At 44.6% G+C, this 15,411-nt stretch overlaps 1 protein-coding gene across 5 annotated transcripts in view; it reads left to right on the forward strand.

Annotated features, from left to right (window-relative positions):
- HERC3 (HECT and RLD domain containing E3 ubiquitin protein ligase 3) overlaps nucleotides 1–15,411 on the forward strand; it is a 164,582-nt gene that overhangs the window by 61,223 nt on the left and 87,948 nt on the right. For 4 of the 5 annotated variants that reach the window (XM_030190680.1, XM_030190684.1, XM_030190681.1 and 1 more), the window contains exons 7-9: nucleotides 7,305–7,435; nucleotides 12,310–12,470; nucleotides 14,973–15,052. In XM_030190680.1, coding sequence (XP_030046540.1) covers nucleotides 7,305–7,435; nucleotides 12,310–12,470; nucleotides 14,973–15,052 — 372 coding nt within the window. The remainder of the gene's footprint in view (nucleotides 1–7,304; nucleotides 7,436–12,309; nucleotides 12,471–14,972; nucleotides 15,053–15,411) is intronic. The other variant, XM_030190683.1, reaches the window with a different exon arrangement.

The following is a 15,411-nucleotide window of genomic DNA, read 5'->3' on the forward strand; positions in this document are numbered from 1 at the left end:
TATGTTTTAGGTGGTTTTCCTTTAAATGCACAAAGCAGAGAATAGGAAAGAGGGATCTTCCAAGAAACCAGAGAAGACGTATGTTGAAAATCAAACCTTTATTCCAAGAAAAACACCGACACAGCGCTGTTTCGGCGCTGAAATGCGCCTTCATCAGGAGTCTTATAAAATACGGCTGATGGCGTAAATCCAATTATTTGTTATATGATATTATATCAGATATGGTTATCATCCAAGTATTTTTATTTTTTATTTTTCTTACATTTGTACCCCACACTTTCCCACTCATAGCAGGCTCAGTGCGGCTTACATATTATATGCGAGTACTTATTTGTACCTGGGGCAATGGAGGGTTAAGTGACTTGTCCAGAGTCACAAGGAGCTGCCTGTGCCTGCAGTGGGAATTGAACCCAGTTCCCCAGGACCAAAGTCCACCAGTCTAACCACTAGACCACTCCTCTCAGCCATGAAACGGCTCCGTGGTGTGCGAGTCGCTCCTATGTATAACTTCAAATGAAGAAAAAAAAATTGTATTTAAATGTATGAAAATGGATGTTAATGAGGTTACTCTGTATTCCCTTCCAATGCTCAGACAAGAGCACAGAATTAATTGCTGTCCTTAATGCTGAAAACTTACTGCCAGTTCGGGGGTGGCATTGAAGGTTTTGAGGAGAGGATTTCTTCTGTCTACTACTACTACTACTATTATTTAGCATTTCTATAGCGCTACAAGGCATACGCAGCGCTGCACAAACATAGAAGAAAGACAGTCCCTGCTCAAAGAGCTTACAATCTAATAGACAAAAAATAAATAAAGTAAGCAAATCAATTAATGTGCAAGGGGAAGGAAGAGAGGAGGGTAGGTGGAGGCAAGTGGTTACGAGTCAAAAGCAATGTTAAAGAGGTGGGCTTTCAGTCTAGATTTAAAGGTGGCCAAGGATGGGGCAAGACGTAGGGGCTCAGGAAGTTTATTCCAGGCGTAGGGTGCAGCGAGACAGAAGGCGCGAAGTCTGGAGTTGGCAGTAGTGGAGAAGGGAACAGATAAGAAGGATTTATCCATGGAGCGGAGTGCACAGGAAGGGGTGTAGGGAAGGACGAGTGTGGAGAGATACTGGGGAGCAGCAGAGTGAATACATTTATAGGTTAGTAGAAGAAGTTTGAACAGGATGCGAAAACGGATAGGGAGCCAGTGAAGGGTCTTGAGGAGAGGGGTAGTATGAGTAAAACGACCCTGGCGGAAGATGAGACGGGCAGCAGAGTTTTGAACCGACTGGAGAGGGGAGAGGTGACTAAGTGGGAGGCCAGCAAGAAGCAGATTGCAGTAGTCTAAACGAGAGGTGACAAGGGTGTGGATGAGGGTTTTGATAGAGTGCTCGGAAAGAAAGGGGCGGATTTTACGGATGTTGTAAATAAAGAAACGACAGGTCTTGGCGGTCTGCTGGATATGAGCAGAGAAGGAGAGAGAAGAGTCAAAGATGACCCCAAGGTTTCGAGCTGAGGAGACAGGGAGAATGAGAGAGCCATCAACAGAAATAGAAAACGGGGGGAGCGGGGAGGTGGGTTTGGGGGGGAAAATGAGAAGCTCGGTTTTGGTCATATTTAATTTCAGGTGGCGTTGAGACATCCAGGCAGCAATGTCAGACAAGCACGCTGAAACTTTGGTTTGGATGCAAGGTGAGATATCAGGGGTAGAAAGATAGATTTGGGAGTCATCAGCATAGAGATGGTAGGAAAAGCCATGGGATGAGATTAATGAACCAAGGGAAGAAGTGTAGATAGAAAAGAGGAGGGGACCAAGAACAGAACCCTGAGGTACACCGACAGGCAGAGGGATAGAAGTAGAAGAGGATCCACCAGAGTGAACACTAAAGGTGCGGAGGGAGAGGTAGGAAGAGAACCAGGAAAGGACAGAGCCCTGGAATCCAAGTGAGGACAGGGTATCGAGAAGTATGCTGTGATCGACAGTGTCAAAAGCAGCGGAAAGATCAAGAAGAATGAGGATGGAATATTGACCTCTGGATTTAGCCAGTAATAGGTCATTGGAGACTTTAGTAAGCGCAGTTTCGGTTGAGTGGAGAGGGCGAAAACCAGATTGTAGTGGGTCAAGAATAGCATGTGAGGAGAGAAAATCAAGGCAGCGGCGGTGAACAGCACGCTCAAGTAATTTGGAGAGAAAAGGAAGGAGGGAGATGGGTCGGTAATTAGAGGGACAAGTAGGGTCAAGTGAAGGCTTCTTAAGGAGAGGTGTGACCACAGCATGTTTAAAGGCAGCAGGGACAGTCGCAGTGGAAAGTGAGAGGTTGAGAATGTGACAGATAAAAGGAATAAGAGTAGGAGAGATGGCATTAAGAAGGTGGGTGGGAATGGGATCAGAGGAACAGGTGGTACATTTTGAGGAAGAAAGGAGAAGTGTAGTTTCCTCAATAGTAACTTCAGGAAAGGAGGAAAGGGAATGAGGGGAAGGAGAGAGAGGGGAACGGACTAGTGGAGGGAGAGCTGGTGAGGTAGAGAAAGCAAGGTTTATCTTTTGAACCTTGTTGTGAAAGAATTCAGCAAGGGTCTGAGGAGATAATGAAGGGGGAGTTGGGGGAGGGGGCACCTTGAGGAGCGAGTTCAATGTGGTGAAGAGAAGTCGAGGATTAGAGCCAAGAGAGTTGGTCAGTTTGATATAATAATCCTGTTTGGCACGTACAAGAGCAGATTGGAAGGAGGTCAGCATGAACTTAAAGTGTAAGAAATCAGCAAGGGCCCGAGATTTCCGCCAGAGGCGTTCGGCGGAGCGGGTACAGGAACGTAGGTAGCGGATATTAGAAGTCAGCCAAGGTTGGGGTTTTGTACGTCTTACAGGGCGGGTCATCAAAGGTGCAAGAGTGTCTAAGGCAGAGGATAGAGTATTGTTGTAAGAAGAAACAGCCTCGTTGACAGACGTGGATGGTGCCACAGTAGAGAGGAGGTTTGAAACATGGGAGGATAGAGATGAAGGGTCAATATCGTGAAGATTCCTAGATAAATTAGATAGGATAGGACGGGACTGGGAGGGAGGAGATTTAAGTGTGAAAGTTATAAGATGGTGATCAGAGGAGGGATGATCAGAGGCAAGGAAACTAGAAGGTGAACAGTTGGAGGAGAAGATGAGATCAAGACAGTGACCATTTTGATGAGTGGGGGAGGTGGAGCATAGTTGGAGATTAAAGGACGACGTTAAAGCGACATTAAAGTAAACTACCAGTTTTTTTTAGTGTTTTGGAAGTGGAAGGAAGCCCATGCAGCCTCTAAGTGCTGATAGTGAGAAACAAATGTGTGCAAGTTCAAGCAAAATCGAAAGCACACATTGGCACCTGTTTTTCTGCGCTTAAATATGAGCCTTTCAAAACAATTTAGTGCAAACAATTTTTGAAAAGCTTATATTTAAACAGGGCCGGTCAAACCCGGTAAGCGGGGTAAGCACCGCAGGGGGGCGCCTGCCTTCAAGGGCACCGCTGCGCCGCCATACCGCGCCGCCCTTGGGGGTTTCAATCTTTTACCTCCATTGCAGCGGCTGCTTCATTTCAAAGCCCTGCCCGTCTCTAGCCTTCCCTCCCTTCGTGAGTTCGTGCCCTCAGAGTCCCGCCTTCTGACATCATTTCCTCTTTCCTCAAGGGCGGGACTCTAGGTGAATGAACTCACGAAGGGAGGGAAGGCTAGAGATGGGCAGGGGGCGAGTGGGTTTCTTTGCCTGTGAAAGGAAGTTGGGTTGAGTTACGGTGGCCTACAGGAGCCGAAGAGAGGTACACAAAGGAGCTGGGAGGATGACCCGCCGTCACTGAAAAGACAAATCTCTGCGTCTGTGAGCTGGATTCCCGCCTCTGAGGCTCAGAGTCGTGTTAACCATGAGGTAAATGGGCTCCCGCGGGGACTGTGGTACTCATGTGGAAGACAGGCGCAAAATGTATGTGTCTAAAAACCCCGAGTAAGCGAATCGAGTGAAAGAGAGAGCAGAGGTTGTGTGAGGGACAGTGCGGAGAGCAGAGGGGTGGATTCTGAGGTGTGAGGAAGAGCAGGGGATATGTGGGGGAGAGAAGGGGCAAGAGCGGGAGGACGAGCAGGGGATTTTATGGGAGACAGCAACGAGATGTGTCGAGGAAGAGCGAGAGATAGTGCAAGGAGGAGGGACGAGATGAGATGAGGAGAGAATTGATGGTTGACAGGTGGAAAATACAAAGTCACTAGACAAAGGTAGAAAAAAATTATTTTATTTTCATTATAGTGTTTGGAATATGTCCACTTTGAGAATCAGGTGCTCAACATTAAAAGTTTATATTTATTTACTTATTTATGGCATTTTATCCCACATTAAACATGAATTAGATTGGAACCTTGTTCTTCACCTTTTAAGGCACTGGGCTGAAAAAGGGGGCAGGGTGGGAGAAGAGGGACGGAGAAGAGAGAAAGGAGATGCTAGATGGGGGGGGGGCAACTGATAGTCTGCAGGGGGGCACCAGAGACCCTAGGACCGACCCTGTATTTAAAGGAGCAGAAGAAAGGTGCCAGTGTGTGCTTGCACTTCCAGTGTTGCCTGGACACGTGCACAGGACCTGGGCTTACTGCGAAACATTTGTGCGTACGCGTCAGGCACCTTCCTCCCCCTTGCTTTTGGTTAGTGCACATAAAATTTGTGACTTGCTTTTGAACATTGGTTTATTAGGTTTGCACTGTTAGCTTTAGTTCCAGAGTTTTGAGTATCGGCCTCCAAATGCAGATTATGCACTGGTAAGGCAAGTAGCTGTTTAGCTTATAGGAGGTAATTTAATTATCTCATACGTACATCAGGGGTGTAGCTAGGTGAGTTCATGGGCCCCCTTCACTTTTGGCCCCCGCCAACCCTCCCCCAGCACTTTTGACCACTGCTGCTGCAAGGTACCTTTGCTGGCGGGGGTCCCCAACCCGAGCCAGCCTTAGTATTCTTCAGCATCGGTCTCCGGCGCGTTCGCTCACTTTGCTGATCTGTGCAGGATGTCAGGACTCAAAGCACAGATTAACGAAGTGAGCAACCACGCCAGAGACTGACGCTGAAGAATACTAAGGCTGGCGGGGGTTGGGGACCCCTGCCAGCAAAGGTACCTTGTGGGGGGGGGTCGGCGGCTGGGGGAGGCGGGCTAAAATGTGCCCCCCCTCACGCTGAGGTCTGGCTACGCCCCTTGACATACATAAAAAAAAAAGAGTGAAGAAAAAGTGCTCAGAATATAGTAGCTTTAGCGACTTGCTGATTGCTGTGGAGGAGTGGCCTAGTGGTTATGGTGGTGGACTTTGGTCCTGAGGAACTGAGTTCAATTCCCACTTCAGGCACAGGCAGCTCCTTGTGACTCTGGGCAAGTCACTTAACCCTCCATTGCCCCATGTAAGCCGCATTGAGCCTGCTATGAGTGGGAAAGCACGGGGTACAAATGTAACAAAAATAAATAAATATATTTCAGTCATCAGACCAGTATTCAGATTGTTACCATAGTTCTTAAAGATAAATGAAATAGCAAAAAAATGCTATATTTGGCAATAACAAAACCATTAAACTTTCACTTATCTGAGTAATATATTGATGTTAGAGTCCCGTTTTAATGTTGCTCTTAAATCCATAGTTGCAGCTGAAGCACCAGTAATCTACAAAAAAATCTATAATGTTCAACACCCAAGTGAATCGGATGAAATGTGATAAATAGTCTCAACTGTTTTCATGAAACAATCTCTACCGAGCACTATGTTTCGCATGTTGCATCTTCAGGTGATTTAACTAAAAATAAATAAATTATGCTAAACTCGAACATTCTACCTTAAAACACAGTCTTACTTCACTCTAATACTATATAATCAATCCAAAATGTACTCATAACAATGTGACGTGCTAACATAATCTTTACGGATATCATCTGGACGAGAGCCCATTGAGCCACTCCCATCCCGCGAATACAGATTCACCGGCACGTGTGCTTTATTATATTCTTATGCTCCTCCCCTTTATTAGTGATGTCTGACTGAACTTTGGTGCCATCCTTCTGCTCATATTCACACGGAAAACCATTCAAGATCTTTATTTAAACCACTCGGAACTATAGTATTCCACCTGTTTATATCATTCTCTGTTCTTTAGCTAACAACATCTTTGAGATTTTTTTAAATTTTTTAAATTTTTGTTACATTTGTACCCCGCACTTTCCCACTTATGGCAGGCTCAATGCGGCAGGCAATGGAGGGTTAAGTGACTGTCTCCCTTATGCTGTGTTGTAATCTGCAACAGTACCACCAATGATAAATCTGCTATAGAATGGTTTGCTTCACCCCAGTGCTCCACCAACGGAGCTGGCATGTGCTTATTACATAAAGGATTAAGATGTTCTGCAATAACGAGTTTTAACTTTACGTTTGTTTTGAGTGAAGGTGTAGCCTAGTGGTTAGTGCAGTGTACTTTGATCCTGGGGAACTGAATTCAATTCCCACTGCAGCTCCTTGTGACTCTGGGCAAGTCACTTAACCCTCCATTGCCTCTGGTACAAAATAAGTACCTGAATATATGTAAAGCGCTTTGAATGTAGTTGCAAAAACCTCAGAAAGGCGGTGTATCAAGTCCCATTTCCCTTTCCCTTTGTACCAAAGGGATTTAATTCCAAAAACGACTTGACTCACAGTTTGTACATCTATGCAAGTAAAACTTTTTGCCAGAACAGGGCTGTATTACAAACTTGGCTTCCATCGCATATATGCAAAAACACATGTTTATTATACATAGTAACATATTAGATGACGGCAGATTGCATTTGCAATGTTAATTCAGAATGCCTCTTTTTAGATAATAATTTAGCCAAATTCTCCCCCTAGTATAGGCAAATTTTGGATCAAAAGTAAACTCTGAATGCACGCTTAGCACGTTCCAGTACTTCCCTATAGGAGCCATTTTCAGTTCCAGTTGACAATCCTGTGTTAGAAGTGCCTTGTTGACTTCTTAATGATCATTGTCAGCTTGAACAAAACTGTTAGGTGGAGGAGGAGGGGTGCCTTATCTGCTTCTCAGAGCTTAGCGCAAGCGGCAAGTTTCTACAGACAATTGATATTTCAGAACATGTAGTGTTCCTGAATACAATGTGATTCATTCAGCATATCACTCGACATTCCTCCCTCTAAGAAAGAACTTTTTTTTTTTTTTTTGTAATAAATCAAAACTTCAGAAATCCCTTGCTAGCCTCCCTACATGTGGTTCCTGTTGATGTTGAGACTTGCTTACAAAAAGAAGTCTGCACTGTGAAAAGCACTGATTTGTCTCACCTTGGATTTTCTAGAGTGGAGGTGTCTTCACCTTTGGTGCTGGTGCTTGTGGGCAGCTGGGACACAATTCCTTCCAGGATGAAGTTAATCCCAAAAGGGTCCTAGAGCTGATGGGCAGTGAAGTCTCCCAAATTGCCTGTGGCAGGTGAGTGACTCGACTCTTTCCCTTAACATTTTAAAGTACATTTTTCTATTGTCTGACTTGTTTCATGTTGTTTTGATTTTTAAACAGTAGAGATAAAGAATGGATGCTGCTCAGCGTTTGGAATTGCAGTATTCAGGGTGGCATTTACCCCATCACTCTTCAGTCCCCGTCCCCCCCCCAAACATGACTCCTGGAGAATGTTGAATTAGTATTGAGGGGCGCATTAGAGTTTCAAAATGTGGACCAACGCCTGTTCAGGACGAGATTAGCTTCCAAATTTTAACATGTGACTTGTTGAATTGAATTTGCTGGATGTAACTCACTGAATGTAACAAGATGAGTTCTTCAATTCGCTTGTGCTCATGCAATACCACAGTATTTTAGGGCTTATACAGCAGTTCAAGGTGGTCTACTCAAAAGATGATGGTTAACATAATTTAGCAGATAGTGCAGGTTTTTTATTCTTTGCAACTGTATTCCTTAGACCTGTGCTATCCACTCCACACCTGGAGACACAGCTAACATGTCGGCTTTTTTGGATAGCCTCAATGAATATGCATAAGAATTTTCCTTTATTTTCTCTCCAGGCCAGTCCCAACATAGTAACATAGTAGATGACGGCAGAAAAAGACCTGCACGGTCCATCCAGTCTGCCCAACAAGATAAACTCATATGTGCTACTTTTTGTGTATACCTTGATTTGTACCTGTCCTCTTCAGGGCACAGACCGTATAAGTCTGCCCAGCACTATCCCCGCCTCCCAGCCACCAGCCCCGCCTCCCACCACCAACAAATGGGTATGTGCTGTTCTGCCAGCTGATGGAGATTGAGAACCACTAGGTCTATAAGGGTCCTGTGCAGCCCTGATGGGCCAATAATCAGAAGGAAACACAGGCGCTAGAGGCCAATGGCGCCATACTAGCGACTATGTTTGCTCCCGCCCGATGATCAGAGCTGGTGAGTGCATGTAATAACACGCTTGTCTGCTCTGAACGCTAATTGCATGCAAATGCATGCAAACAAGGGTCTTCCACAGTCATCCCTCATGATCAGCGGGCAGGGCACCAAACAAGGGCGCTGCTACCACTGCAAACCTTACGCCAACTAGGAGCTGGCATTAGGGTTTGCTAGCAAGGGAGGAGTGAGGGAGACCCACTGAAGAGGTTTGACAGGTCCGGGATTTTCTCCCAGACCTGTCAAACCTAAGCCTGCCCTCCCCCAAAACATAAGACCTGGAGATCCAGTGGCCCTCCGGGCCCCCCACCCCCAAAGAACAAAAGCCCTGGTGGTCCAGTGGGACTGCTATCTATCCACCCCCTCCCCCTGGCATCCTACCTTTCCATGGTAGTGGGAGGAAGGAGGGAGGGACTAGCACGCCCTCCCTCCCTTTTTGGGCCCCTTCCTGAAATGGTGGTGTCTCACCCTGCCCAGTGCATCCAGGGCGTTTTTGTGCGATGTGGGGTGGGGGGGGAGGAAGCTAGCGGTACCACTGAACCACCAAGGTTTCTGTGCTTTCGGGATTGGGAGCCTGGATGGGGCGCGGGCTTAGGTTTGATGTTGGCATACCTCTTCTGCTGTTTGACAGATCCAGGTTTTTGACAGCCTAGACCTGTCCAACTTCTGCGGGAGGATTGTGCCTTGGACGCATGCCCAGACACAGTCCTCCCGCAAAAGTAATCCTATGATCAGAGCTAATAGCGCACACAAAATTGCATGCTATAAACTTTGATCGTAGGGGCATTATAGTTCCACATTGTTCTATTTTTAGAATGCTGTTTGGAACAGTGCGGGGCTTCTGATCATCGGCCCATGAATCAGCCAGTATTTATCAGATTCCAGCAGATGGTAGGTGAGTAACTGTGCATCCTTACTTGGACGGTTGATTGAGCAAAATTATTCAGAGAGCAGGAGGGCCACGGCCCAGGTGGTCAATCTGTTGCAGCACTTAGGATAGGTAGTGAATTTGGCAAGAGCACTCTGGTTCCATCTCGGGAGCTGTAATATTTGGGAGCTTGTTTTGATACTTTCAAGGATAAAGCCTTCCTTCTGGAAGGGAGAATTTAAAAACTCCACTCCCAGATCTGAAGTCAGGCAGACTGAATGAGAAGTGTTCCAGGGGCTAGATTTGATGGCTGCCACAATCAAGGTGGTGCCATGGGCAAGGGCGCATATGAGTCCGCTCCAGGAGGCCTTGCTAGTGATTTGCTCTGTCGTCTTCTTCTGAGGAGGGCAGTGAGACACAGTCTGGACTGGTGGCTGGACATAGACAATTTGTTGCATTGCATGGATCTGGAAGTGCTGAATTGAATCGTAGTGACCATAGATGCCAGTCTGTCAAGCTGGGGTTCATTGTGGTCTGCAGTGGAGGCTGTATGGTTGATCAGTTGTTTGGGAATGAAGGTTGTCTGACTAGCTCTCTTAACATTGTAGCCCCTGATTCAGCACAAGGTAGTCAGAGTACTGTCAGACATCAACCACCAAACCACTGTCAGAGACTGTCAACCACCAAAGCAGCACCAAGAGTTGTCAGTTGGCACAGGAAACGGCTGTGCTTATGGAATGGGTGAAGAAGAGTCTTCATTTACTCTTGGCAGCCCATGTAGCAGGGACCAGCAATGTGGAAGTGGATTATCTCAGCAGGAACATTCTGGATCCAGGAAAGTGGACTCTATTGGACAATCCTTTTCAAAGCATAGAGTCTCATTGGGGGAGACATTCTGGATCCAGGAAAGTGGACTCTGTTGGACAATCCTTTTCAAAGCATAGAGTCTCATTGGGGGAGACCAGCAATGTATCTCATGGCCATGGCTAGCAATACAATGGTCCACAAGTTCATTAGCTGCAGGAAGGAAAACTTTCTGCAGGGATAGATGCATTGGTTCAGACCTGGCCTGTCTAGGGCTACTGCATGTGTTCTTGGACCCCACCCCCCAGTGGCAGTTGATAATTCAAGCCATTCAGCAGCTCACTGGTGCGTCTGGTAGTACCAGTTTGGCCAAGAGGGCCATGGATATGGGGATCTCGCAATGTTGAAGGTGAGAGATCCTCTACCATTGCTGTTAGAGGGACTCCTGTATAAGGGACCTACCTATATAGCTGCATGGCTGCTGAGAGGGCAAGGTTGCTAAAGAGGTTATTTGGCCAGAGTCATCAAGACCTTGTTGAGTTTAAGTGGGCCATATGTTTAGCCTATGACAGAGTCTGGAAAATATTTAAAGACTGGTGTGATGACAGGGAGGATCCCTCTGCTTAGGACACTGATTAGCAAGGCCTTGGAGTTCCCACAGAATGGTCTGGACATTTGTCCTGGCAAAGATGGTTTCTTGGTTTCACTTCATTCAGTCTCTCGCTTCTAGTGTTTGCCCAGGCAGAAATTTTGAAAAGAGGGAAACATATTTATTATCTGGATATGCGCAGAGCCTTGTGCTATTTCTTGAAGAGGACAGAAGAGTTTCAGAAACCTGATAGGCTTTACGTAGTGGTCAGAGACCTGAAAAATGGTGAAGCAGTTTTGAAGTTGATGGCGGCTAGGTGTATTGAGGAGATTTTGTCAGCATATCTGATCACTGGAGATGATTGCTTGAGGATTTGAAGGCTCATTTGACTAGGGTGCAGACTTTGTCATGGGAAGTGCTTTGTTCGATTGCTTCACAGGATATTTTTAAAGTGGCAACTTGGCTGACTCTACATTCTTTCATGAAGAATTACAGATTGGATGTACAGATGTGGCTTTTGGATCCAAAGTGTTGATGACTACATTGTCAGCATCCTACTCTCATTGGGTACTGCTTTGATACTTTCCATTTGTTGGGACTGGTCAGCAGCAACAGTATGGAAGGAGAAGTTTCATATCTTACTTGCTAATTTTCTTTCCATGAGCTTCTCCACACCAGTCCCAAACCCATCCAGACATCAGAGCCCTTGTTTGTTTGTTTTGTTTGTTTTTCTGATTGGAGAGCGTGAAGAAGAAGAAGAGTAGCTACAACTGGGATTCCTGGAAGGTTCGGTTTTTCCAGTTTGGTTCCAAGCTTGGGGAGAGCAGCATGTATTTTGCTGCTTTTCTTCCCCTTGGTTCTTGGTGGTGGTTTTTTGGTTCTGCAATCTTGCTTGGACAATAGAAATATTGTCTGGTTCAAGGCTGCACAGAATCCCTGGATGGGACTGTATAGTTCTTTATCTGCCATCATCTACTATATATCTATGTATGTTACTTATAGGGTGATGTCATAGATCCAGTGGTTTTTGGTCTTCATCTGCCGATAGGAGAGCACATACCCACTCAGGACTGGTCTAGAAAGACTCAAGGAAAGAAAATTAGCAGGTAAGATCAAGTTTTCTTCTTAGATTTACAAATATTGAGTATATGCAATCTCAAGCATGTTCATTACACACACCCTAAAAAAATAGCTGTCTTTCTCCAGATGTGGTGAGGGAAAATTCTGCCTTGGAACATAACCATTTCTGTGTAGGTATTCCTGAAACAGCTTGTGTTGGATCAAAGCTCAACAACCTTGGCTCTTAATGGCCACTAATAGTTCTTGGTTTTCTGAACGAAGGTATGGACATGTAATCTGACTTCTAGACCTAAGCTATGTAAACTTTACCTGAAATATATTCATGGCAGATGCCTTGAAAACCAGGCCAGCTGGCTCTCAAGAATTGGTGCTTTTCCCCCAATTCAAATGTTGTCTTGTTCCCATTTGTTAGTTATGATAGAGTACTTAGGAAGCTTCTTGCCCCCCCCTTCCCCCATTTCAGTATGAATTGCTTAGATGATGCCAACATCTTTAACTAACAAATCTTTTCAAAAACTATTTTATGGGACCTTCTGTGAGAATAACTGTAAATCGAATGTTTAATTGCATATGTTTCAGCCAGCATACTGTAGCCTTTGTGCCTTCCTCGGGAGTAATCTATGCCTTTGGCTGTGGCACTAGAGGGCAGCTCGGCACCGGGCACACTGGAAACATGAAATGCCCTGCATTGGTAAAGGGCTGCTGGGCAGCACATCCTGGACAGGTGTCGGCTGCAGTTGGTAAGCATCTTGCTAATAACTTAAGTAATAAAACAGCAGCAACACATTTAGTAGTGTTCTGAAAGGTTAGGAGGCTTTCTGTAGTCACCTTTTTAAGCAAGGCATTTCCCACCCTTGGAGGCTGTAAACAGGACAATGTATTTGATCTTCATCAGATGTATCTTACATGTAGTCTAGGAACATGCAAAAAAGCTTCATGACCTGTTGATGATCCTTAGACCAGGGTTTGAGATCCATGGTGTAAAGCCACTTAGAAGGTAATTCTATAACAGGGGTGGGCAACCATAGTCCTTGAGGGCTATAAACCAGTTGGGTTTTCAAGATTTCCAAATGAATATTCATGAGATTGATTCGCATGTACTGCTTCCATCGTATACAAATAGATCTCATCCACATTCATTGTGGAAATCTTGAAAACCTGACTATTCTATAAGGAGTCGCCTAATTTTAGGTGGCAAGAAGGCATATGAATGGTAGTATTGATCATCTATGTGTGCAAGTGGCCACTTAACACGTAAATGACCTTAGAGAATACAGGCTAGCAGAAAAGCATGTGCCATGCTTTGACATGTACTTTGCAGTGGGAATATGCGTGGGGCAGAGTTTGGGCAAAATGCATATATATATATATATATATATATATATATGTGTATATATATATATATATGTGTATATATATATATATATATATATATGTGTATAAGTTGTAAGAACAGGAACAAATCATGGAGATAACCAATAAGTCAAATAGACATTTAAAAAAAAAAAGTGGGCATGCCCAGATCCAGTGTAGGGTACTCATAGCATCTCTTCCTAAAAAATGTGCTCGAAGTTGGACACACACACATTGCCAGTGTCCAGTGGTGTCATCGAGGCACCCATTGCAGTTCCCTTAATTTGTTGCAATAAAGACCCTTTTAAGGACCTGGGAATGCCCACTATTTTCCAATCTGACTATTGGTTATTTCCACACTTTGTTGTTCTTTGCACCTATTATGGAGATTCTCTTTCTTCTTTTTGTTGTATATGTAAGTTATATATGCATTTTGCCCAAACTCTGCCCCATGCATATTCCCACTGCAAAGTACATGTCAAAGCATGGCACATGCTTTTCTGCTAGTCTGTATTCTCTAAGGTCATTTACGTGTTAAGTGGCCACTTGCACACATAGATGATCTATATATATATATATATGTAAGCCACATTGAGCCTGCTAATGGGTACATAAGTACATAAGTAATGCCATACTGGGAAAAGACCAAAGGTTCATCGAGCCCAGCATCCTGTCCCCGATAGCAGCCAATCCAGGTCAAGGGCACCTGGCAAGCGACCCAAATGTACAAACATTTTATACATGTTATTCCCGAAATTGTGGATTTTTCCCAAGTCCATTTAGTAATGGTCTATGGACTTGTCCTTTAGGAAACCGTCCAACCCCTTTTTAAACTCTGCCAAGCTAACCGCCTTCACTACGTGGGTGGGAAAATGTGGGATATAAATGTTAAAGTAACAAAAAGCTTTGGGAGCAACCCCGCTTAATTGCATACAATAACAGCTGGAAAATAGCGGGAAAAAACACAATAAATTGTGGGATATGAATATTAATCAAGGAGGGGGAGAGGACCTCAGACTCATGACAATTTCTGATCAATAAGATCGTATCGATCTAGTCACGTTAATGTAATCACTGGTCCTCTAACGCCAACCTCCTCCTAGATGTTTCATTCATGCGCGTCTAGCATCTAATATCATAAATGCCATATGTCACAACTAAACAACAGAAACCACAGCTACTTAGCTTATTTGCTGCTTTGAATACGGGCCTCCCCAACGGTCCCGTTTCGCCAACTGGGGCTTCATCAGGGAAAGAGGACCCAGCAACACCAAACTGTGATACAAACCCAACAAGCTGTTAGTGACGTAAAGAAAAACGCGCCCTTTTTTTTTTCTAATATTAATCACGGAGGGGGAGAGGACCTCAGACTCGTGACAATTTCTGATCAATAAGATCGTATCAATCTAGTCACGTTAATGTAATCACTGGTCCTCTAACGCCAGCCTCCTCCTAGATGTTTCATTCATGCGCATCTAGCATCTAATATCTATAAATGCCATATGTCACAACTAAACAACAGAAACCACAGCTACTTAGCTTATTTGCTGCTTTGATTACGGGCCACGCATATTCGCACTGCAAAGTACATGTCAAAGCATGGCACATGCTTTTCTGCTTTAGATTTTGGTGTGGCCCCTTGTATCAGCACTGCTATATATATCATGATATACCTTCTTGTGATCCCCTTCCTCAAAGGGCAGACTCTTGTCTCTTCCAGCTGCAGTTCGCATAGGGCATAAAGTCACTTATTTTTAGCCCACTTAATTGGCTTCTTTTCCACCTGACTGAAGTATACAACAATTTTCATATACAGTGAGAATGAAATGGTCTATTTGAGGTGGGATTTAGCTTTATGTAGAAATAATGGTCTTTCCTCCGTTTACCAGCAGGCTCACTTGCCCATCACGTGGTTAAACGGATTTTCTCTGGTGGAGACCAAACATTTGTTCTTTGCACTAAATATGAGGTAAGCAAAGATAAAGTATTTTGGCACTACCCTGACTAACCTTTCTACCATAAATTTTTGTGTGTCCACATTTTGAGTGGACATGCCTGAAGGTGTCAAGTGGTCACTGATCTAGGTTTTAGCAGTTGCTTTGGCGTATTTACATACATACTGCCTTCAGCCTATGTGCAACTACAGAACCAAAGCATTTATTTGGAGCTTCCTATAATATGCCTCACTGATACCTCAGGTCAGTTTACAATAATATAAAAACAAATAAGGCAAGAATAAGGAGTGGTACTGATGATGAGCAGTCAGTAACTTGGTGCTCTGCACCACCAGGTACTTAGGCCAGTGAAAACCAGAACAGCTTTAATCTA

This window comes from Microcaecilia unicolor, chromosome 2, assembly GCF_901765095.1.
Source record: "Microcaecilia unicolor chromosome 2, aMicUni1.1, whole genome shotgun sequence".
Classification (NCBI taxonomy): Eukaryota; Metazoa; Chordata; class Amphibia; order Gymnophiona; family Siphonopidae; genus Microcaecilia; species Microcaecilia unicolor.